Below are 23,892 nucleotides of genomic sequence, written 5' to 3'. Positions count from 1 at the left end.
ATTTATGTGTCAGCCGGCGCTACTGTATTTACTTGGATTTGGCAGATTTCTGCTGGATTTGTTGATCCTCGCATACTATAGGATCCCCTGTGATCTTAATCACCTCCAGAATATCAAGTTGTGCGTTACTGATTGTTATTAATCACTTAGAATATCCGTCAGCCGTTTCTACTTTTGTCTGGTGTTGGGTATATGTCAAATTTGTCACATGCGGCTACATTCATATATTATATTCAGGATTTATTATTAAATTGTTGATAACAGTACTAGTGAGAGATTATATAGACTATGTTTGTCATATACACTGTACATGTATATTTATCTAGCTTTGGAAAATCTACCTGTTTACTCCTGAACCTGCTGGCACTTTATTCCTGAAACTTTGGTTCCGCTAACAAATCCTCTGCACCAGGGACATTTGTGTGTTTTCTGTACGTTTTCTAGATTTCTGTATGGGATGTAGTCAAAAGTGACAATGTTAACAGCCATAATGTTGACAGTTAAGATGGCAAAGTGTCGACATTCTTAGAACGTGGACAGGGGAATTGTTGACATTGTTAGGCTGCAGGGGGAAGTTAGGCTGCACGAGGGTGGGGAGTTTGGCTTAGGAACTAGGGGAAAGTTTATGGATTTGTGTTGAAAAACTTTCTGGAATGCCAGAGGATCAGAGGTCTGCAGCTGTATGAAGCAGGTAAGTCACCGCTGGCCCACCATGGATGATATTTCGACATTCTAACATGTCGTCACTGCCTACATAACGAATGTCATCACTGCCTACATAACGAATGTCATCACTGCCTACATAATGAATGTCAACTATTAACATAACATAAATAACCTAACCCTTATATTTATCAGTGTAGGAACCCTATTCTAATTGGGATACGGTCCTTAGTTGGACCACTGTTTGTCAACATGCATTAGGTCGGCACCTGGAAAAGGTCAACATGAGCATTAGGTCGACCTGGCAAAGGTCGACACATGAAAAGGTTGACACGAGTTTTTCAAAAAAATTTCATACTTTACGATCCACGTGGACTACAATTGGAAATACTGTAGTAACCGAGCGAAGCGATGGGACATGGTGCACTAATTGGGGTTCCCGGTCACTTCACGAAGAAAACGACACAAAAACAACAACTCATGTCGACCTGTTTTCATGTCAACCTTTTCCATGTGTCGACCTACTGCCTGTCGACCAACAGTGGTTGACCTAAATTGGGTAAACCCAACAAACCCATTCCATTTTACTCTCCATTGTCCGGATGTAATGAAGTCCGAGTTGGCCGGAGGTGCGGATTCCCGGATGAACTCGGACATTTTTTAAACTGTCAATCATGTAGAAGGCAAAACCATAGCTTGCACCTAAATTACCTAAGTCCAGAATAGTGCAAAAGATTCCTGGATTTGTTTTGACAAGGAATATTTAGGAATAAAACATCTCACCCTTCTGCTCTGGAAGAGCAGGGACAATAGCTATGGCTTTGATTACATTTTGTAGACTGTTTGCAATGTCACCAACACTACCGAGTCTTATGGAGTCCTCGAGCAAAATCTACGAAGTGTCAAAATCCAAATAGCAGCGGTTTGCAACTTGCTGATCTACTAAGGACAAAACCACCACAGAACGGGTGAGAAAGTACACTTCAGAAAAGGAGAGTAGAATTTCAAAGCACCATCAATGTTTAAGATCATGCTCACAAACCAACAAAGAGAAAGTAGGCACCCGTCTGTTTCTATGTCGTCAGGTGACTATTGTTTCTATCACAGCACCATTAAATTAATATGAATAGAATAGAATAGCGAAATAGGAAGCAATACTGATGAGAGGTGTTAACATCTCAGCCCCCATGGTGGGGGAATGAAAACTCTCCCCTCCGGCTGATCACTGCCAGAGCCACAGCGCATCAGCCTAGTGCTGGTGTGGTGTGTCTCACTTCCTGACCGGCTCCACTGGGCATGCACGAGGTCTCCAGTGTGCAGCCTGGACCCCAGCAGCCGCCGCAGGTCAGCACACATACCACCGCATAATGGGCCTAATTCAGCACATCTACGATCAGTCACACAGACATGCGGGGGGACGCCCAGCACATGGCTAGTCCGCCCCGCATGTCAGGCCCGACCCCCCCCCCCCCCCGCACAAGTACAAAAGCATCACACAGCGGCAATGCTTTTGTACTTGAAGAGTAGCTCCCTGTCAGTGCAGCTCCTACGCGCTCGACAGGACTGCGTGTGACTGGACTGCGCCCCCTAAATGGCGGCCAAACGCCGCCAGCCCGCCCCCTTCTTCCCAGCGAACGCCTCTGCCTGTCAATCAGGCAGAGGCGATCGCAGGGCTGAGACAGCCGCCGGCTACCTGTCATGCTCCGGCGCATGCGCAGTTCACACCTGATCGGCTGCTTTGCGAAAACGCACAACACTGATCAGGTCTGAATTAGGCCCAATATCTGTACATATGTGAAAAAATAAGCAGCAAAAGTGCGCTTATCATTGTTTAATGCATCTGGATGATTTTCTGACGTCATACAATAGTATGGTGTTGGCAAAATCATTAGATGTTTTCAGATAATGTAGAGAAAGGTGATTTTTTTCCCCCTACAGCATCTGCTTTCATACAAACTGAGGCTCACTGTGTAAAATAGCGCTGGGTATAGCACATTTGACACCACCTCTTCTCACATCTCCACCATAGTCCTTGGACTACAGAAAGACACTTCCCTGTGGATACTGATGAAATTCTATCCAGATCCTTGCTCTTTAGAATAGCTGATTTGAAGTCTGTAAATTGATGTTAGACAAGGAGAAAATTCTACAAATCTCCATGTGCAGCAGCGGTGGTGGTACGCAGATAGCTCCTTCACGTGTGGCAAATGTGAGGAGGAGGAGCCAGAGTGAGGTGGCGCATACCGGGAATGTAGCCGTCTGATAAGATCCCCCAGCAGGACTCAGAAGGGTTCCCTAGCACTGCTACACTCACACTGTACAATGGGCCTAATTCACACCTGCGATCATACACACAGACATGCGGGGGGGGTGACATCGAGAGACTTCAGCACAAGGCCACCCCGCATGTCAGGCCCGACCCCCCCCCCTTCCCCCGCAGAAGTGCAAAGGCATCGCACAGCGGCGATGCCTTTGCACTTCAAGAGTAGCTCCGGGCCAGCGCAGCTTTAGCGTGCTGGCCGGGAGCTACTCATCGCTCCCCGGCCCGCAGTGGCTGCGTGTGACGTCACGCAGCCGCTGCGGGCCACTCCCCGCACGGTCCGGCCGTGCCGACGAAATGGCGACCAAACGCCACCGTTTCGCCGGCGCATGCGCAGTTCTGACCCGATCGCTATGCTGCGAAAAACTACAGCATGCGATCAGGTCAGAATGACCCCCTTTGTACTTTAGGAGTAGCTCCCTGACAGTGCAGCTCCTGACTGCTGGCAGGAGCTACTCGTTGCTGTGAGGGTTGCAGCGTCATGCAGCCGCCGTGGCCCGCACCCGCACTGTCCGGTCACGCCTGTGTTGCCTGGACCGCGCCCCCTAAACGGCGGCCAAACGCCGCCAGCCCGCCCCCTCCCACTTCTGCCTGTCAATCAGGCAGAGGCGATCGCAGGGCTGAGACAGTTGCCGGCTGTCTGGCATGCATGGGCGCACTGCGGCCTCGGAACATGGGCAGTTAAGACCTGATCGATCAGGTCTGAATTAGGCTCAATGTTATTGCTGGTCTCATTATATGCTATTCATGGAAGAAACAATGTTACAACAAGAGCTTTAAGCCACTTTCCCGTTCAATTATTGTTTTCAGCTGTGAAATACATTAATTATAAAATACTTTTTCTTGCTAACTTACAAGGAAGTTGTCATATTAAGACTCTATTATCTATATTGCATTATGCAGCTGCTTGGGAGCTGACATTTTAATAATTCATGGCATTGCTATGCTGTAGGTGGTTGACTAAATGGAATGATGGTACTTTTGTGGGTTTTTTATTGAAAGATGTTTTAATAGATATTTCATTACCGATATCACTGAATATAATTCATTATCTATTTATATCCTGGTATTATTGGTTCAGATAATCAGCTCTAGCTGTCCATTCATCTCTTGCATATAATCCATAAGAAATATACATTTATGGACTAGCTACTATCCCTACTTCTGAGACCTGAGTTACGCCTTAAAATCCATTGATCAGTATGATATTCCGTAGACAATTGGAATGGCAATAATTCTTGGCGCAATTTAAGTTACAGCTGCACTGCGTAGGTAATAATGAGTCACCTGTATCATAAAGTATTACATATAAAAGGTACCATAGACAATTGCGCTATAACCAGTAAGAACGCAGATATACTTTACACCCAGCCGTCTTTCTGAATGTCCACAAGTCACAAAGTTGCTCCAGGTACAAGAAAAATAAAGAATAAGAGGCAATATGGTGTAGTATTTTCAATAACAAAATCTGTTCATATTAACACCAAGCGGTGAACAAAGGAGGAAATATTGCGGACACTTGTACGGAAAAATGTCTTCCACCAGTTGTTGCTCCCCTTCAAACGCTAGGAAAATACACCACATGTACCAAAATCATTCATAGATGCTTATACAGGTTGAGTATCCCATATCCAAATATTCCGAAATACGGACTTTTTTGCGCGAGAGTGAGATACTGAAACTTTTGTTTTCTGATGGCTCAATGTACACAAACTTTGTTTAATACACAAAGTTATTAAAAATATTGTATTAAATGACCTTCAGGCTGTGTGTATAAGGTGTATGTGAAACATAAATGATTTGTGTGAATGTACACACACTTTGTTTAATGCACAAAGTTATAAAAAATATTTGCTAAAACTACCTTCAGGCTGTGTGTACAAGGTGTATATGTAACAAATGTATTCTGTGCTTAGATTTAGGTAACATCACCATGATATCTCATTATGTTATGCATTTATTCCAAAATACGGAAAAATCCGATATCCAAAATACCTCTGGTCCCAAGCATTTTGGATAAGGGATACTCAACCTGTATATAAAGCTTACTTGTAAGCCTGCTGTGTAAATGCATGTAAAGGTATCTTTTCCACTCCTATATCATCAGTGGTTTATGGGTAGGTGCATACATATACATATCCAATGGCAAGTAATTAACAACAATGACATTTATTTCCACACCAAGTTCAAAAATTAAAACAGGGACATTTCCATCTTTTCCACATCAGTGCAATTAGGTCAAATTATAGCATAGTCACCAATTCCTGGAGAGTGGAATCCCAGGATAATCCCACACTCCTGATGGTTCTAGACCAGAACTGTGCTGTCAAGGCAGATGTACCTAGTTCCCTGGTCACTTCTGCCAATGCGTTTCGACACACCTGGCGTCTTTGTCAAGGAAAGTGACATACTAAAGGGGATCTTATTTATGCCCCGAAACAGGAAGTGAGGGCCGTTTCCAGCCGGAGACAGGAATAACGTCACTTCCACCCTGAGGGTTCAGCAGTAGACATTTGCTGTGCTCTCAAGTTTTCATTCACAAATCCTGTCCCTCGCCACACAACTGAGCCTAGGTATGACGTATAAACACGATTTACTTAATTTAATATTTCTAAATTTCTCAATAAAAATCTTTTGGCCTAGGGATGCCGTGAAAAAAAATTCTGATACTCCAGGGCGCCGTGATTCCAAAAAATGTGGGAACCGCTGTTTTACACCGTATGCAGTTATTTGCATCCCACATATCATTGGTACCATCAACATTATGGAAACTTACTGTAGTAGCTACTTGACTTACCTGTCACAATGAGAAGTCTTTTACCTTTGAGAAGTTATATCTCTGGGCTAAGATTCTGCCTTATTTCGCTTAGTTTGGCCAGGTTTTTATTACATGTATTAGTGCCACAGCAATCGCTGGTTTACTTTACTACGTTATATTAGTCAACAGCCAATTATCCCATCAGTATGTTTTTTGGACTGTGGGAGTAAACCAGTGCACCTGGAAGAAACCCACATAGCATGCAGACTCCACACTGAGCGGGCCCTGATGTGGAAATGACTGCAGCGCTGAGAGGAAGCAATGTTAACCACTACGCTACCCATAAAAACAACAATCAACTATAAATATTATTATTTTAAAATAGCAGTGCAGTGTCATGCATGACCTAGTAAAATAAAAATAAAAAACCGAATAAATTGACACTTTACACTGGAAAAAAAAAAAAAGAAAAGAAAAGATTTCTAGTTGCTGCGATAGAAAATCTTTCATTTTGGGCCATATTGATATACCGGCCCCCTATACTTAAATCAATTGCCTGTGAATACTGTATTTTTCCCAAAGTACTCAGCTGACACATTCAGTAGCTTGGCTGCTATCCTGACATTTTTGCTGTAATCACACCCAGAAAAAAAAATTCACCATAATTCTATAAAACTCCTGTTTTTCTAAAACCTTAATCAAATTGAACAATTTGAACTTCTCATGATTTCCAACATCACACATGTTACTAGAATAATCATTAAATGGATCCAATCAGCAGCACTACACCATTGATTGGTGTGCATTGTAGTCTGTGCTAGCAGCCTGATTGCTAGATACATTGAAAGGGGCCAGTAAATAGCCTTATGTTTATTTGAGAATTGGATGATGTGGTCCAGAAACAGATGTTCTCATCCGATGCTATTGCTCTTACAAGGAAAACAATAAAACCATAATTCTCATTGAGACGGGACAAGATACTAGCTTTAGTGATCTTGTGTAGAGAAAATTAGAGTTCAGCGTTGTGGTCAAATAATAAGCAACAATATATGGATTTCTGTTGGATTGCACTAGTATACAATATTCATACATTGCAACAGTCTAATACACACAGATTCGATACAGCAGGCACTGCTATAAGATAAATAGTGGATGAGCAATAATGTTATATTTGAAATAAAATAGGAATTATTCTTACCTGTAACCTACCAAGTATGTGTTCCAATCAAAATATTCGCAACAGCTGGATATCATTAAATCCAATTGGAGTTAAAGGCCATTATTCTTCCACAAGGATATTCAGAATCCAGCGTTAGGTTTTCTCCTGAGATTTGTTGCTCTGGATTAAAAAAAAAAAGTCACCAGGACGGAATACAGAAAACGACTAGCTTAGAGAACTGCGATACCTATCGCCCCCAAATCGGATTTTCACCAGTGTAATAAAATCAATGCTTCTTCCAGACTTTTTTTTTTTTTCCGTGAATCCAACTTCATTCCCAGAAAAGCTGCATTATTCATCTGCTCATGTATAGACTGCCATGTAAACCTCCCATCTTTTCCCCCCCTTGTTTGGGAGGCAGATGCCTGGTTCTCTTCTCCCCTGCACACAGTAAAGGAAGCCAGCAGCACAACACTGCAATCAGGCAGTCATTTGTAGGATAAATGCCAGTAACACTGGCGATAGTGTTATGTGGGGAGGGGGAGGGGAGAGGGATGTAGGCAATAAGCAGAGAGGCTTCTCCCCGTCTTCTGCTTCAGACTTATACATAGAGGTGTTCCCACCCATTATGCGTGATTGTCTTCTCTAGCCTGCATGGCTGCTGCAAGTGAATTCACCTGCAGCTCAGAAACGGCAAACAGTCACCATAATAAGCATCTGTAAGTGATCTTTATACTAGGTGTAGTGGTGGAAATCATGTCGTTATTTATTATTTAAAATAATATTAAGCTTATAAATTACAGGGTCACGTAACATCAAGTGGCATCTTCAGAGATAAAGCATAATACAGTAGTAAGATACATTGTACAGTGTATTCCTGGATTTTCATTGCAGCACTGCTAAAAAGTAAAAGTATTACCTGCTCAATAGTTGAGGCCCCTCCCACATCTTTATGATGGTGACCAGTGATGGACATCCACAGCCAATTACAATCATCAATGGGTTTTTTAAACGGTGCAGTGATTTCTCTATTCGATGGCAGCTTTCCGATGTTAAACTCCTTTGAATGGTGCAAAGGCTATGCAGTTCCGATGTAAATATACAGCTGAATACAGTTGCGTGGCGACCTGGCCGCTGCGCAACTGTGGATCTCAATAACGCATTTGTATGCGGGAATTATTGCTCAGGCATGAACCATCGCGATTGTACAGCCATCAAATGGTTTTTTTTATGCGATGGTTAGTTATCACATCGGTGCAAATTTTTCTTTTAAAAAATTGGTGCGTACAGTACAGGAAAGATGCACCGCAAAGATGGCGCTTGGCTTCTGTCAGGAGGCGTATTTTTTGTGGGTACTCTACCATTGGTGCAATATTCGCGCTAATGATCTGAGGGTCATGCAGATGACCGATGTCCACGCAGATGATCCAATGCTACATCCTCATACGCAGCAGAGGATCAGAGAAGCCGTCAGGAGGCAGCTGGCTACATAAGGCACCATCTGCGGAATTACTATATTCTAGCACAGTCACTGTGTACAAAGACATGGCGGCTGTGTACATCTGTAAATCAGGTCCATAGTCATTGTATATCTGAATTTAATAGAATTTTCCATGGTAAAAGCCACTGATATTTATTACTAACCCTGTCCAGACAGAATTTTTTTATTAAACTCACTTCCCATGACCTCAGCGCGGCCCTTCCCCCAACTCCAGGAAAGTATCAGGCGTGCCTACTAATTCCATCCCTTGGTTTTCAGCGGCTTCCCAAGGGCTGTGGTATAGAAGAAAACGGTCGACATGCATTAAGTTGACACAAAATGGTCAGCAGGGTCAAAAGGTCAGTATGACAATGGATGACACACAAATGGTCAACACAACTTCCGTTTTTTGGGTCAAATCTTGTATGTTTGGTAATATGTGATCATGCTTCGGTCACAGGTTACTATTCCCAATTGTAGTCCACGTGGATAGCACATCAATGGAATGTTGGGAAAACATGTATAACCCCCACAAAAAACGTGTCAGCCAATAGTGTGTCAACCTTTTGAACCTGTCTACCTTTCATCTGTTGACCTTTGGTGTCAACCTATTGACTGTCAACCTAGACACCATCTATCATCACCTTCCCAAGCTGCACCTGAAAAATATTGGATCTGCCTTGGCAGTTAGGGGGTTAAAAACTAATGAAGCACAGATCAATTCACTCACATTAAAAATATTTTATTGATTCATTGATTGAAGAAACTTCTTTCAAGTGTCTTCTAAAGTAATGATACCCAGAGGACAATGTTTGGGAAATGTATGAAGTGATGACCAACCAGCTGCTTTGCAAAGGTTTGGTGACGCCTGTGAGCCCAGGATGCTTCCACTGCTGTCATGTGGTGTGTCATTAATAATGCTGGAACCTCACATCGTTTCCTCTTATAAGCCTGTGAGATAACTTCCCTGATCCATCTTCTAAATGTGCTTTTGGAAGGAGCTTATGCCTGATGTCGGCCTTCGGGAATTACAAAGAGATGCTCTGTCTTTCTGATATCTCCTTTTCTAGAAAGATATATTAAAAGTGCTCTAACCAAATCTCATATATAATCTTTCTTCCTTCATAACACTTGGCTCTGGACAAAAAGCCGAAGACACATTTTTTTGGTGGACATGACACTTGGAGAGCAATGCATTTGTTTGCAGCACCGCCTTGTCCAAGTGTTTGTTCATAAGTGGTTCCTTGGACCAGAGGGCTTGATATCTTGTCAGTTTTATGGCGGTTTTCCAATCCACATATGTTCTAAGCTGGAACCTGATGCAAAACCGCTAGGATAACACATTGTAGAATAGAATAGAACATCGAATGACAATCAATGTTTTACCATGAGAAGAGTAGAAACCCCAACCCAGTGGTGGGTTTAGAACCCACATAAGAACTGCCATAATCGTGCCAAATAAATTACCTGCCTCTGATAGGCAGGATTGCAAGCACTGCATAAATCATTAAGATCTATGCAGGCTTACACAGTGTTAAAAATAATAAGACAGTAAAAATGAAAAGAAAAAGAAAATGGTTGGTGATCCCCCCCTTATTTCATAACCAGCCCTGGGTTATAGCCTAAGCTGGTAATGAAAAGTTGGGGGAGGTCAAAAAATGGCACGGGGGACCCCTGATTTTTCACCAATTTACACTAGGCTGAAACATACCAGGGCTGGTCATGCAATAGTTGGGAGACACACTAAGGGGGATATCTAATTAGCTCCAGCAATTTCGGAGCCTTATCGAATTTACCCTGCTGAGTATTTCGTAGCTATAGAATTTACCCTGCAGAGTCTTCAATTGCGGGCCATTTTCGCCCGTTTTAAGGCATTTTCGCCAATGCCTTTTCACTTTTTTTTTTAAAGTGAAAAGGCATTGCCGAAAAATTCCTCAAAATTGGCAAAAACGGCCTGCGTTTTTGCTGGCGCAGGTGTGAAAATATGTGGATTCGCTAATCCACGTTTTTCGCTCCTGCCAAATGTTTTACCTAGGCAAAAAAATGTCCCTGCTACATAGGGCGAATCCCCATTTGCCCTAAAAAAAAAAAAGCAAAAAGGTCTGTTTTGCACTAATTGAATACACCCTAAGCCCTCGCCTCTTCTACATACCCCTGGTGGCAGTGGGTACAGAGGTAATTACAGTTAATATTAATATTGTTCTTTACAGGTGGACTACTGATACCAGAAAGCCTGCCAGGGCATGATGGCACTTGGAGAACTAAAAGTGAGAGCATACCAAGGCACCATGGGCCACTGGCACATGCAATCCAAAGGTGAAAAAATATTAAAATAAACAGGAGACACAAACCGTAGATTCCAAAATAAGCATTACGGGTAATTGGCAAATTAAAAAATACACCAAGGAGGATGTTACTGCTCCCTTCGGGAGCCTCAGTGCAAGTGACTGCTCAGTCTTGGCCACTCCCCATAGAAATGGGGACCTCTTGTGACAGTCTCTGGGCGGTATTCATTTCATATTTTTTCGTGCTTACTGCGTTTATAAGTGTTGGATTTAGCTTCGTAAAATGGCTAAACCCGACCAAAGTGCTGGGCGCGACGCCAAAAGTGCTGTTTGGATGCCCAAATGGGTCACTTCTCTGCTCGACAGCACAGGAGAGACATTGGAGCACCAATTGTGGCGGCCATGGAGAATAACAATTGAATTCCCCCCGTTCTTTCAGTGTGTCCATCAGGATTATTAAATTGGGAGTTTGATTTCAGTGTCCCCATATCAGTTACGCTCTTCAGATCATACCACTACTGGAACATTCTAAGAAGGGGAAAAATTGTAGGGCTAAGTTTAAAGGCGGCGGTGACATGGGGCAGCCTTATTGCATGTTCTTGCAATGACATAAACCATTTACAGCTATGATCACCGGATAAATAATTTAGGTAGGAAGGTACCACGTTGCGTATAGAGACTCTTGTTAAGGTAACATTTTCTAGATACGGGTTACAGTACGTCTCAGCTGGGATATGAATATAGGCGGCAAGATGAATTCTTTCCCAATAGAGACAAATGTTTTACAATGTTTCTCTTCACAAAAGGTGACAATCGGCTAGGTGTGATAAATATGGGAGCAGATTTTCAACTTGCATAATGTGTCCTTGGTACTGTATGAAAAAGAGCAGTGAAGTAAATTGCTACGGCAAATGAAGATGAAGCATTACCCAGCCAGACAACGAGAGTAATGTGTTTCGCTGTGGGGGGGAGGGGGGGGACGGGGATGACAACTGGTGTAATACATTCAAAAAGAGTGATACTTTATATAGACACTCACTTCATGTCTGCTCACCTGATTACAGTAGCTAGCGGGCATTACAGGAGAGCCCCCTCCTGCTGGGTCTTTGTAGTGCTTCTCACTTTCTCGCTCTCTCGTACTATGAAAACCTCTATCACTTCTTTAGCTTCAAAGCTGATAGTCTTCAGAATGTCAAAATATTCGATTCACTCAATCACGGTAGTAGCACTCAGACCTTTGAAAGGTATGAAGCAGTACTGTTATCTGGAGGGTGCGTAATGGTGCCCCAATATTCAGCAGCTGCCTGCTTCTTTAGTTTCATGAGATCAGACACACAGAGGGAGCATAGACACACACCTAGAGGTTAGGAAAAACATGGGGGTCATTCCGAGTTGTTCGCTCGTTGCCGATTTTCGCAACGGAGCAATTAAGGTGAAAATGCGCATGGAACGCAGTGCGCATGCGCTAAGTATTTTAGCTCAAAACTTAGTAGATTTACTCACGTCCGACCGAAGAATTTCCATCGTTGAAGTGATCGGAGTGTGATTGACAGGAATTGGGTGTTTCTGGGCGGAAACTGCGGAAAAACGCAGGCGTGCCTGGATAAAACCCGGGAGTGTCTGGAGAAACGGGGGAGTGGCTGGCCGAATGCAGGGCGTGTTTGTGATGTCAAACCAGGAACGAAACGGGCTGAGGTGATCGCAGTGTAGGAGTAAGTCTGGAGCTACTCAGAAACTGCTAAGAATTTTCTATTCCCAATTCTGCTAATCTTTCGTTCGCTATTCTGCTAAGCTAAGATACACTCCCAGAGGGCGGCGGCCTAGCGTGTGCAATGCTGCTAAAATCTGCTAGCAGAGCGAACAACTCGGAATGACCCCCATGGAACGAGAGGAGCAAGGGGTGGACTACAGAGGAGTGGGAACACTATCTTAATCTGCCTTCTGTAGGGACTCTGGAGCAGGATGTAGGAGACGGGGTGGTAGGGTTGCTCACCACACTCTTAGCATTGCAGCCTGTGCAACTGGCACTTTGCTGTCTCGCTAAGGCTGACGGTAGAACGCGGCCCAGCCTACCACCCACCCAAATGATGGAGTGCTTCTCAGTCCTGCATAGGTACGCCTCAGTTTTTAAGTTGTAAAAGATCATATTGCAATACCATCAATGTTAGAATAACAGTAAAAGAATTGCACTTACAGTATCCCAGCTTAAACACTAAATGTTGCGCTACAAGCTTCCTGCAGCTGCCACTTCTGTGGGAAAGGGAGAGCAGTCATTGCTCTGTCCCACCTGGCACCAGCGGGGGGACACCGGCTATTTAAGAATACCCAGCGTGAGCATTGTATAAACTGTGTCCAGGCTTTGGTGACGAGCACAGAGTAAAGCAGAGAGAAAACATAGTCAGCACTGAAGGGGGGGAGTGAACAAACCAATAAATTAAAGTTGTACGAAGATGAAAAACATTTTTAATTTCGAAAAGTGGACATAGTGGACTTCCACAGGTAATAAATGACAAGGCTTATGTTGGTGCCACCGCTTGCACATAATCTATGAAAATACTATCCGATTATAATCACTGCATGAAGGACACAATCATACGAAACGGAGTGTGGAGTAAAACGTTTTTTTTAATCACTGGCTTTAAACAAATTGAATTTTGATGATGACTAATTGTTAAATCTATACAGACAATTATTTTTCATGATTATGCGTGTATTATTAATATATGATATGCATTTTTCATTGCCATTAACTCCTTTTATGAATATTATTGATATAATTGTAATGTATTGATTGATGAGCATGGAGTAATTAGTGCTTTGAGAAGGGTGATTCATCTAAATTAAGCAATTATATTAGAAAATGTCACAGTTTACTTATCTGAAGTGCATTATGCAGGATGTGCGGCGTGACAAGTGACTGGATGCGTATAATGTGCTGAAAACAGAGCCATCATAGGGATCATTCATCTCAAGGTGAGCAAATTGTTGACACTAACGCGTGTTACAATGCAATGCACTAAGGAAACAGGATGCAGGTGCTTTGCGGATCGCCCCCCTCTATCCTCAGACACCCCATAAGCTAACTGCAGAGTGACCTGCTCACTGACAAGGTGAGAGAGTAGGTATAGGAGAGGAAGAATACTTCCAGAAGTTGCCGGTCGCTGCATTACGGCGATTGCTTGAGACTCATGTCATCCCACGCTAATGCTGTAGTCTATTATTGCAGAGTAGACGGTGATTGGAACGCTGGCAGAGGAGCATGCTGGGAGCAACAAAACCATTGTCTGTACAACCTGAAGGATTATGGCGGAGATATGAGTAAGCCCTATGGGTGGTGGAATTCATTCAGCAATTCCAGCCTAAGCTCTGCTGTTGCATTGTACAGCTAGATAACATAGAAAGTCCATTAAAATTGAGTCTTTATCTAAAACATGTTCTTGGATTCTGTCACAGTTACACAGATGACAAGCTTTGGTAGAGCCGTGCAAGTCAAGTGCGTAGCTACCATAGGTGCAGGCACTACAGCTGCTATGGGGCCCAGAGCTGAGAGGGGCCCACCTTCCCTGTCACAGTTACATGTGTTATATACAAGGGTCTAGCTACTACAGGTGCAGGCAGTGCAGCTGCTATGGGGCCCAGAGCTGAGAGGGGCCACCTTCCCTGTCACAGTTACATGTGTTATATACAAGGGTCTAGCTACTATAGGTGCAGGCACTGCAGCTGCTATGGGACCCAGAGCTGAGAGGGGCCACCTTCCCTGTCACAGTTACATGTGTTATATACATTTTTCGCCATTTGATGGTAGGTAGGGGTCCATTCAAACGTTTTCCTTGGGGCATGCAATATATCTAGGTATGCCCCTGGACTTACATATTGTAGTGTGGTATAAAATGAACTGGGGGGCACTATAATGTTATATAATATGAACTGGGGCACTGTAATGAGGCACAATATGAACGGGGAGCACTATATATCAATGTGAATCGGGGGTACTGTGTGGCATAATGTGTACTGGCAGCTCTGAAATGTGACATAGGGTGAACTTAAGCACTACTACGATTCATAAAAGAAACTAGGGCACTACTATGGGGCATAACATTGAATAAGGCTCTACTATGGGTCAGAAAATGAACTAGGGCACTATTATAAGGCATACAATTAACAACTGCTGCAGAGAAGTGTCTCTCTAGAAGCATTGGGACGGGGGCCCTTCAAAATGTTGCTATGGGGCCCAAAGTTCTGGCTACGCCCCTGGTGCCAGTGAATAGCGACCAGCGGATGGAGGGACCACCTGCCCTGAATTTATGCTCTCTGATCACATTTAAGTCGTAGATGCAACGTAAGAGGAATGACTTCTATACCATACTATGTGTAGAGAATGAGAAAACTGGAAGATTTGTGGGTGTCACAGTCACGAGCATTACAGGTACCTACATACACAGACACCAACTGTGAGGGATGTGTATGGGTACTTCCATCTCCTCACTGCGGTCCTCGTGATGACATTTACTATGTCGCCATATAGAAAATGTCAACATGGAAAAAATGTTGACATGTTGAAATTACCACTAGGCTTCGTGTTAGCGATATCACAGAAATGCATTGTCCATGTTATGCCCTATCGTCATTTCATCTGTGTCGACATTCAGGTCAATGTCGGAACCCTAGTACATGTGCGGTAGGCAATTTGCACCGCAAGCTGGAATAGGACAGGGACTGATGTGAATAATACCCCTTTTCCACCTAGAAGCACGGGTCGCAGCCGGGAGCCTGACACATGTGCTACCCAACTGCGGCCCGTGCTCAGCCCCCTTTCCCACTGCGCTCACCAAGCCGGCATATTGCCGGGTTGGTGACGCTGCTGGTGATGCGGCAGTGGCGGCGCTGGGAGACCATACACTGCACAGCTTACCGGGTTGAACTCGTGTTCAACCCGGTAAGCTACCCGGGTAGGATTCCCGGATCACTTGATCTGGGTTTTTGCAGAGGGACCCTTTTCCACTAGCAAAAAGCACGTGTAAATGCACGCCCCGTGCATTTACCCATGTATTTTGAGCTAGTGGAAAAGGGGTATAATGAAATATTCTCTATAAAGTGCTGCAGAGCTACTGTATATAAAAAAAATATTTTATGTCACTATGGGGTCTATGTACTAAGCCTTGGAGAGAGATGAAGTACCAGCCAACCAGCTCCTAACTGTCCTGTTACAGGCTGTGTTATAAAAATGACAGTTAGGAGCTGGTTGGTTAGTTACCCTTGGAGAGGATGGAGATAAAGTAATAGCCAATCAGCTTCTGCCAGTTTTCAAAAACAGCCTGTGACATGGCAGTTAGGAGCTGATTGGCTGGTACTTTGCCTCTGTCCACTTTCTCCCTCTCTAAGGCTTAGGGATCTATTCATGAAGCAGTGAAAAAAGTGGAGAAGTGAGCCTGTGGAGAAGTTGTCCATGGCAACCAATCAGCTGCTCCGAACAATTGTGTAGTATGCAAATTACAACTGCTACTTCAATGCTGGCTCACTTCTCCACTGTTTTCACTGCTTCATGAATAGACCTCTAAATATTGAACTCTGCACAATCAACACTTTGTAGGCGGGATACAAATAACCCCTTCAAGTCTTTCAGTAATTTCATCCAATCTCGTCCTGCATTGATCTTGTAGTTTTTCATACTCCGCTTCCATATTAGTTATGGCACCCTGTAGAAATGTGATCACCTCTGTGGCTTGAAGGTCTCTCACATTGTGCTCCTTATGGGCCGCAGTTTTCTGAAGCTTGCTTTCTCTAAAGATAATTCTGAACGATCCGTGTATATCTTCAGATTGGGCACTTTGATGTTTAAGATGTTCCAGCTTCTTTTTCACTTCTTGCTTTATTTTTTTAATTGTTAAGTACAATTCCTTCTGACTGAGATCTCTTTCTAGATCTTTACTCTGTAGAATATAACGCAGGGAAAATTAAGAAAATAAGAATACAGAGAACACAACATGAAATTAAAAATAACATTTTGAATAATCCAGATATTTTGAAATTCTATAACACAATAAAAAAAATAAAAATGTAAAAGAACAAATGCAACAATTTAATATACTAAAACCATATTATAATAAAGATGATTTGTTTGGTGGGTATGTTATTCTGCAGATAAAACTTTTTTTTCTGGAGCTTGGATTATGCCCCTGAGAAAGATCGACTTTTAGTTTGTGTTGAATTGCTCCATGCACTTTCCTGCTAGTCTCAGTTAGATAAAAAAAAAAATACTTTGTATGTGTTTTCGGATTTGAGAATATACAAAGGCATTTAGTTTGCTCCAATAATCCTATGGTATTGATGTATACACTACAGGGCAAAGCAGAAAGAAGATGGTCGTAATAAAAAACTTAGGCTGTTGCCACAGGCGCAACTCACAGTCTTCACATCCTACTGTCCTACTGCAGGGCCAAAACTAGGATTTTTATCACACAGGGCAAGGCAGTAATTTGGCGTGTGCGTTGTGGATTAATATGGCATCATTTGAACTGGAGGCCGCTGGATTGTGGCACGATATGAACTGGAGGGCACTGGAATGTGGCACGATATGATCTGCTTATTGTAATGTGGAGGGCACTATAATGTTACATAATATGAACGGGGGACTTTAATGTGACACAATATGAAATGGAGGCACTATAGTGTGGCATAATATGAACTGGGGCATTGTAACATGGCATCATTTGAACTGGAGGGCACTCTAATGTGGCACAGTATGAATAGGAGGCACTGTAATGTAGCAGAGTATGAACTGTGGAGACTGTATGACATAATGGGAATTGGGCATAATGTGTACTGGCAGCCCTGCAATGTGACATCATGACAACTAGGGAACTACAATGGTTCAGAAAGTGAACTAGGACACTATTATAGGGTATAACATTAGTAACTGCTGTGTAGAAGTGTTTCTCAAAAATAATTAGGACAGGAGCCCCTTCAATATGTTGTTATCGGGCCTACAAAGTTCTGGTTACGCCTGTGTCTGTATGTATACTATCCTTTACTGAATAACAGTATATTTCTCATCAAGGAGGTGATCTCTGATGTAACAAAGGAGGATGTATATTACAATGTCAGATCAACGAAATATTTAACAAAAAATAATCTTACTGTACAAAGATGGGCAAAGTCTCTGCCTGTCGTATCCCTGTGTAATGGTAAAACTAGTCATAGATCCTTGTCCATACACCAGTATGCCACATGCAAGGGAACACTTTGTATACTTCCTCATATGCAACTTAACCACTTGCCTGGCAGGGTCGCACAGGATGCGACCAATCAGATACACAGTGTTAGCAGCGGCAGGGAAGGGAAACTTCCCTCTGCTGCTGCTGTCAGAGCGACCGGAAGGTCCCTCTGCCTCCCTGTACTCTTCCCTGATGATTGCCGTGCTGCCGATCACTGCTGATCGGTCAGCGCGGCAGGACCCCCTCCTCCAGCGGCTGCAGACAATAGGGGTGTGGGTTGATATACAGGGGTGTATTCAATAACTGTCAGAAGCTGCCGTCTTGTCGGAAAGACGGCAGCTGCCGACTGAAATAGGTCGGAAGGGGTTCCGACCTATTTAATAGGGGCTGATTTTTTCCGACAAGATGGGAATTCCCGACTTGTCAGAAGACACGTGGATCGGCAGAATAGACCCCGACCCACGTGCTTCTGTCGGAAATAGGGCCAAATCAGTCAGATTTGGCCGTCCATTGAATAGGGGTTGTCGGATCCATTCTGACAACTGCATGTCGGAATGGATCAGACTCTTATTGAATATACCCCACAGTGTCTAGTTAGACAGTCAATAGATAGACACCATATGTTAGACAGACATTAGGTCGGCAGGGTCAAAAGGTCGACAGTACAAAAGGTCGACACAAAAAAGGTAGACAGTACAAAAGGTTGACACAAAAAAAGATAGACAGTACAAAAGGTCGACACAAAAAATAAGATTTTACTTACCGATAAATCTATTTCTCGTAGTCCGTAGTGGATGCTGGGGACTCCGTCAGGACCATGGGATTAGCGGCTCCGCAGGAGACAGGGCACAAAAATAAAAGCTTTAGGATCAGGTGGTGTGCACTGGCTCCTCCCCCTATGACCCTCCTCCAAGCCTCAGTTAGGATACTGTGCCCGGACGAGCGTACACAATAAGGAAGGATTATGAATCCCGGGTAAGACTCATACCAGCCACACCAATCACACCGTACAACCTGTGATCTGAACCCAGTTAACAGTATGATAAACGTAGGAGCCTCTGAACAGACGGTTCATAACAATAACAACCCGATTTTTATGTAACAATAACTATGTACAAGTATCGCAGACAATCCGCACTTGGGATGGGCGCCCAGCATCCACTACGGACTACGAGAAATAGATTTATCGGTAAGTAAAATCTTATTTTCTCTGACGTCCTAGTGGATGCTGGGGACTCCGTCAGGACCATGGGGATTATACCAAAGCTCCCAAACGGGCGGGAGAGTGCGGATGACTCTGCAGCACCGAATGAGAGAACTCCAGGTCCTCCTTAGCCAGGGTATCAAATTTGTAGAATTTTACAAACGTGTTCTCCCCCGACCACGTAGCCGCTCGGCAGAGTTGTAATGCCGAGACCCCTCGGGCAGCCGCCCAAGATGAGCCCACCTTCCTTGTGGAATGGGCCTTGATAGATTTAGGCTGTGGCAGGCCTGCCACAGAATGTGCAAGTTGAATTGTGCTACAAATCCAACGAGCAATCGTCTGCTTAGAAGCAGGAGCACCCAGCTTGTTGGGTGCATACAGTATAAACAGCGAGTCAGATTTTCTGACTCCAGCTGTCCTTGAAATATATATTTTCAATGCCCTGACAACGTCCAGCAACTTGGAATCCTCCAAATCGCTAGTAGCCGCAGGCACCACAATAGGCTGGTTCAGGTGAAACGCTGAAACCACCTTAGGCAGAAACTGAGGACGCGTCCGCAGTTCTGCCCTGTCCGAATGGAAAATCAGATATGGGCTTTTATACGATAAAGCCGCCAATTCTGACACTCTCCTGGCTGAAGCCAGGGCCAGTAGCATGGTTACTTTCAATGTAAGATATTTCAAATCCACCGATTTGAGTGGCTCAAACCAATGGGATTTGAGAAAATCCAAAACTACATTAAGATCCCACGGAGCCACTGGGGGCACAACCGGGGGCTGTATATGTAGTACTCCTTTTACAAAAGTCTGGACTTCAGGAACTGAAGCCAATTCTTTCTGGAAGAAAATCGACAGGGCCGAAATTTGAACCTTAATGGACCCTAATTTGAGGCCCATAGACAATCCTGTTTGCAGGAAATGTAGGAATCGACCCAGTTGAAATTCCTCCGTCGGGCCTTCCTGGCCTCACACCACGCAACATATTTTTTCCAAATGCGGTGATAATGTTGTGCAGTCACCTCCTTCCTGGCTTTTACCAGGGTAGGGATGACCTCTTCCGGAATGCCTTTTTCCCTTAGAATTCGTCGTTCAACCGCCATGCCGTCAAACGCAGCCGCGGTAAGTCTTGGAATAGACACGGTCCCTGCTGAAGCAGGTCCCGTCTTAGAGGTAGAGGCCACGGATCTTCCGTGAGCATCTCCTGAAGTTCCGGGTACCAAGTTCTTCTTGGCCAATCCGGAGCCACGAGTATCGTTCTTACTCCCCTGTGCCGTATAATTCTCAGTACTTTTGGTATGAGAGGCAGAGGAGGAAACACATACACTGACTGGAACACCCACGGTGTTACCAGAGCGTCCACAGCTATTGCCTGAGGGTCTCTTGACCTGGCGCAATACCTGTCCAGTTTTTTGTTGAGGCGGGACGCCATCATGTCCACCTTTGGTTTTTCCCAACGGTTCACAATCATGTGGAAGACTTCTGGATGAAGTCCCCACTCTCCCGGGTGTAGATCGTGTCTGCTGAGGAAGTCCGCTTCCCAGTTGTCCACTCCCGGAATGAACACTGCTGACAGTGCTATCACATGATCTTCCGCCCAGCGAAGAATCCTTGCAGCTTCTGCCATTGCCCTCCTGCTTCTTGTGCCGCCCTGTCGGTTTACGTGGGCGACTGCCGTGATGTTGTCCGACTGGATCAACACCGGCTGACCCTGAAGCAGGCGTTTTGCCAGGCTTAGAGCATTGTAAATCGCTCTTAGCTCCAGTATATTTATGTGAAGAGACATCTCCAGGCTTGACCACACTCCCTGGAAGTTTCTTCCCTGTGTGACCGCTCCCCAGCCTCTCAGACTGGCATCCGTGGTCACCAGGACCCAGTCCTGTATGCCGAATCTGCGGCCCTCTAACAGATGAGCACTCTGCAACCACCACAGAAGAGACACCCTTGTCCGTGGAGACAAAGTTATCCGCTGATGCATCTGCAGATGCGATCCGGACCATTTGTCCAGCAGATCCCACTGAAAAGTTCGTGCGTGGAATCTGCCGAATGGAATCGCTTCGTAAGAAGCCACCATTTTTCCCAGGACTCTTGTGCATTGATGCACAGACACTTTTCCTGGTTTTAGGAGGTTCCTGACAAGTTCGGATAACTCCCTGGCTTTCTCCTCCGGAAGAAACACCTTTTTCTGAACCGTGTCCAGAATCATTCCCAGGAACAGCAGACGTGTCGTCGGGGTCAATTGAGATTTTGGAAAATTCAGAATCCACCCGTGCTGTTGCAGCACTACTTGGGTTAGTGCTACTACGTCCCCCAGCTGTTCTCTGGACCTTGCCCTTATCAGGAGATCGTCCAAGTAAGGGATAATTAATACGCCTTTTCTTCGCAGAAGAAACATCATTTCGGCCATTACCTTGGTAAAGACCCGAGGTGCCGTGGACAATCCAAACGGCAGCGTCTGAAACTGATAATGACAGTTTTGCACCACGAACCTGAGGTACCCTTGATGTGAAGGGCAAATTGGGACATGCAGGTAAGCATCCTTGATGTCCAGGGACACCATAAAGTCCCCTTCTTCCAGATTCGCTATCACTGCTCTGAGTGACTCCATCTTGAACTTGAATTTTTGTATGTACAGGTTCAAAGATTTCAGATTTAGAATAGGTCTTACCGAGCCGTCCGGCTTCGGTACCACAAATAGTGTGGAATAATACCCCTTTTCCTGTTGTAGGAGGGGTACCTTTACTATCACCTGCTGAGAATACAGCTTGTGAATGGCTTCCAATACCGTCGCCCTGTCTGAGGGAGACGTTGGCAGAGCAGACTTTAGGAACCGGCGAGGGGGAGACTTCTCGAATTCCAACCTGTAACCCTGAGATACTACCTGCAGGATCCAGGGGTCCACCTGTGAGTGAGCCCACTGTGCGCTGAAATTTTTGAGTCGACCCCCCACCGCCCCTGAGTCCGCTTGTAAAGCCCCAACGTCATGTTGAGGGCTTTGCAGAAGCCGCGGAGGGCTTCTGCTCCTGGGAGGGAGCTGCTTGGTGCACTCTCTTACCCCTTCCTTTGCCTCGGGGCAGATATGACTGTCCTTTTGCCCGCTTGTTCTTATAGGAACGAAAGGACTGCGGCTGAAAAGACGGTGTCTTTTTCTGTTGGGAGGGGACCTGAGGTAAAAAGGTGGATTTCCCGGCTGTTGCCGTGGCCACCAAATCCGATAGACCGACCCCAAATAATTCCTCCCCTTTATACGGCAATACTTCCATATGCCGTTTGGAATCCGCATCACCTGACCACTGTCGCGTCCATAAACTTCTTCTGGCAGATATGGACATCGTACTTACTCTCGATGCCAGAGTGCAAATATCCCTCTGAGCATCTCGCATATAAAGAAAAGCATCCTTTAATTGCTCTATAGTCAATAAAATACTGTCCCTATCCAGGGTATCAATATTTTCAGTCAGGGAATCCGACCAAACCACCCCAGCACTGCACATCCATGCAGAGGCGATGGCTGGTCGCAGTATAACACCAGTATGAGTGTATATACTTTTCAGTGTAGTTTCCAGCCTCCTATCAGCTGGATCCTTGAGGGCGGCCGTTTCAGGAGACGGTAACGCCACTTGTTTTGATAAGCGTGTGAGTGCCTTATCCACCCTAGGGGGTGTTTCCCAGCGCGCCCTAACCTCTGGCGGGAAAGGATATAATGCCAATAATTTCTTTGAAATTAGCAGTTTTCTATCGGGGTTAACCCACGCTTCATCACACACTTCATTCAATTCCTCTGATTCAGGAAAAACTACAGGTAGTTTTTTCTGACCCCACATAATACCCCTTTTTGTGGTACTTGCAGTATCAGAGATATGCAAAGCCTCCTTCATTGCCGTGATCATATAACGTGTGGCCCTACTGGAAAATAAGTTTGTTTCTTCACAGTCGACACTAGATTCGGTGTCCGTGTCTGGGTCTGTGTCGACCGACTGAGGTAAAGGGCGTTTTACAGCCCCTGACGGTGTCCGAGACGCCTGGACAGGTACTAACTGGTTTTCCGGCCGTCTCATGTCGTCAACTGATTTTTGTAACGTGCTGACATTATCACGTAATTCCATAAACAAAGCCATCCATTCCGGTGTCGACTCCCTAGGGGGTGACATCACCATTACCGGCAATTGCTCCGCCTCCACACCAACATCGTCCTCATACATGTCGACACACACGTACCGACACACAGCAGACACACAGGGAATGCTCTTATCGAAGACAGGACCCCACTAGCCCTTTGGGGAGACAGAGGGAGAGTTTGCCAGCACACACCCAAGCGCTATAAATATATAGGAACAACCCTACAGAAGTGTTGTTTCCTTTATAGCAGCTTAATATATAAATATCGCCAAAAAAGTGCCCCCCCTCTCTGTTTTTTTTTACCCTGTTTCTGTAGTGCAGTGCAGGGGAGAGTCCTGGGAGCCTTCCTCGCAGCGGAGCTGTGCAGGAAAATGGCGCCGTGTGCTGAGGAGATAGGCCCCCGCCCCCTATTTCGGCGGGTTCTTCTCCCGGTGTTTGTGAGACCTGGCAGGGGTTAAATACATCCATATAGCCCCAGGGGCTATATGTGATGTATTTTTAGCCAGAACAAGGTATTATCATTGCTGCCCAGGGCGCCCCCCCCCAGCGCCCTGCACCCTCAGTGACCGCTGGTGTGAAGTGTGCTGACAACAATGGCGCACAGCTGCAGTGCTGTGCGCTACCTCATGAAGACTGAAAAGTCTTCTGCCGCCGGTTTCTGGACCTCTTCACTTTTCGGCATCTGCAAGGGGG

The 23,892-nt window shown here is 44.8% G+C and overlaps 1 protein-coding gene across 6 annotated transcripts in view; it reads right to left on the bottom strand.

Annotated features, from left to right (window-relative positions):
• LOC134980479 (transmembrane protein 121) overlaps positions 1 to 23,892 on the bottom strand; it is a 154,042-nt gene that overhangs the window by 77,452 nt on the left and 52,698 nt on the right. For 2 of the 6 annotated variants that reach the window (XM_063947321.1, XM_063947320.1), the window contains one exon: positions 13,106 to 16,595. In XM_063947321.1, the coding sequence (XP_063803391.1) occupies positions 16,242 to 16,595 (354 nt within the window). In that variant the 3' untranslated portion in view covers positions 13,106 to 16,241. Of the gene's footprint in view, positions 1 to 6,939; positions 7,538 to 11,719; positions 11,901 to 13,105; positions 16,596 to 23,892 lie in introns of those variants that run through there. The other 4 variants (XR_010190409.1, XR_010190410.1, XM_063947322.1 and 1 more) reach the window with 4 other exon arrangements.

The sequence above is a fragment of the Pseudophryne corroboree genome, chromosome 12 (assembly GCF_028390025.1).
Source record: "Pseudophryne corroboree isolate aPseCor3 chromosome 12, aPseCor3.hap2, whole genome shotgun sequence".
Lineage (NCBI taxonomy): Eukaryota > Metazoa > Chordata > Amphibia > Anura > Myobatrachidae > Pseudophryne > Pseudophryne corroboree.
Note: the sequence above shows the minus strand (reverse complement) of the source record. Positions and strands in the feature narration are given on the sequence as shown.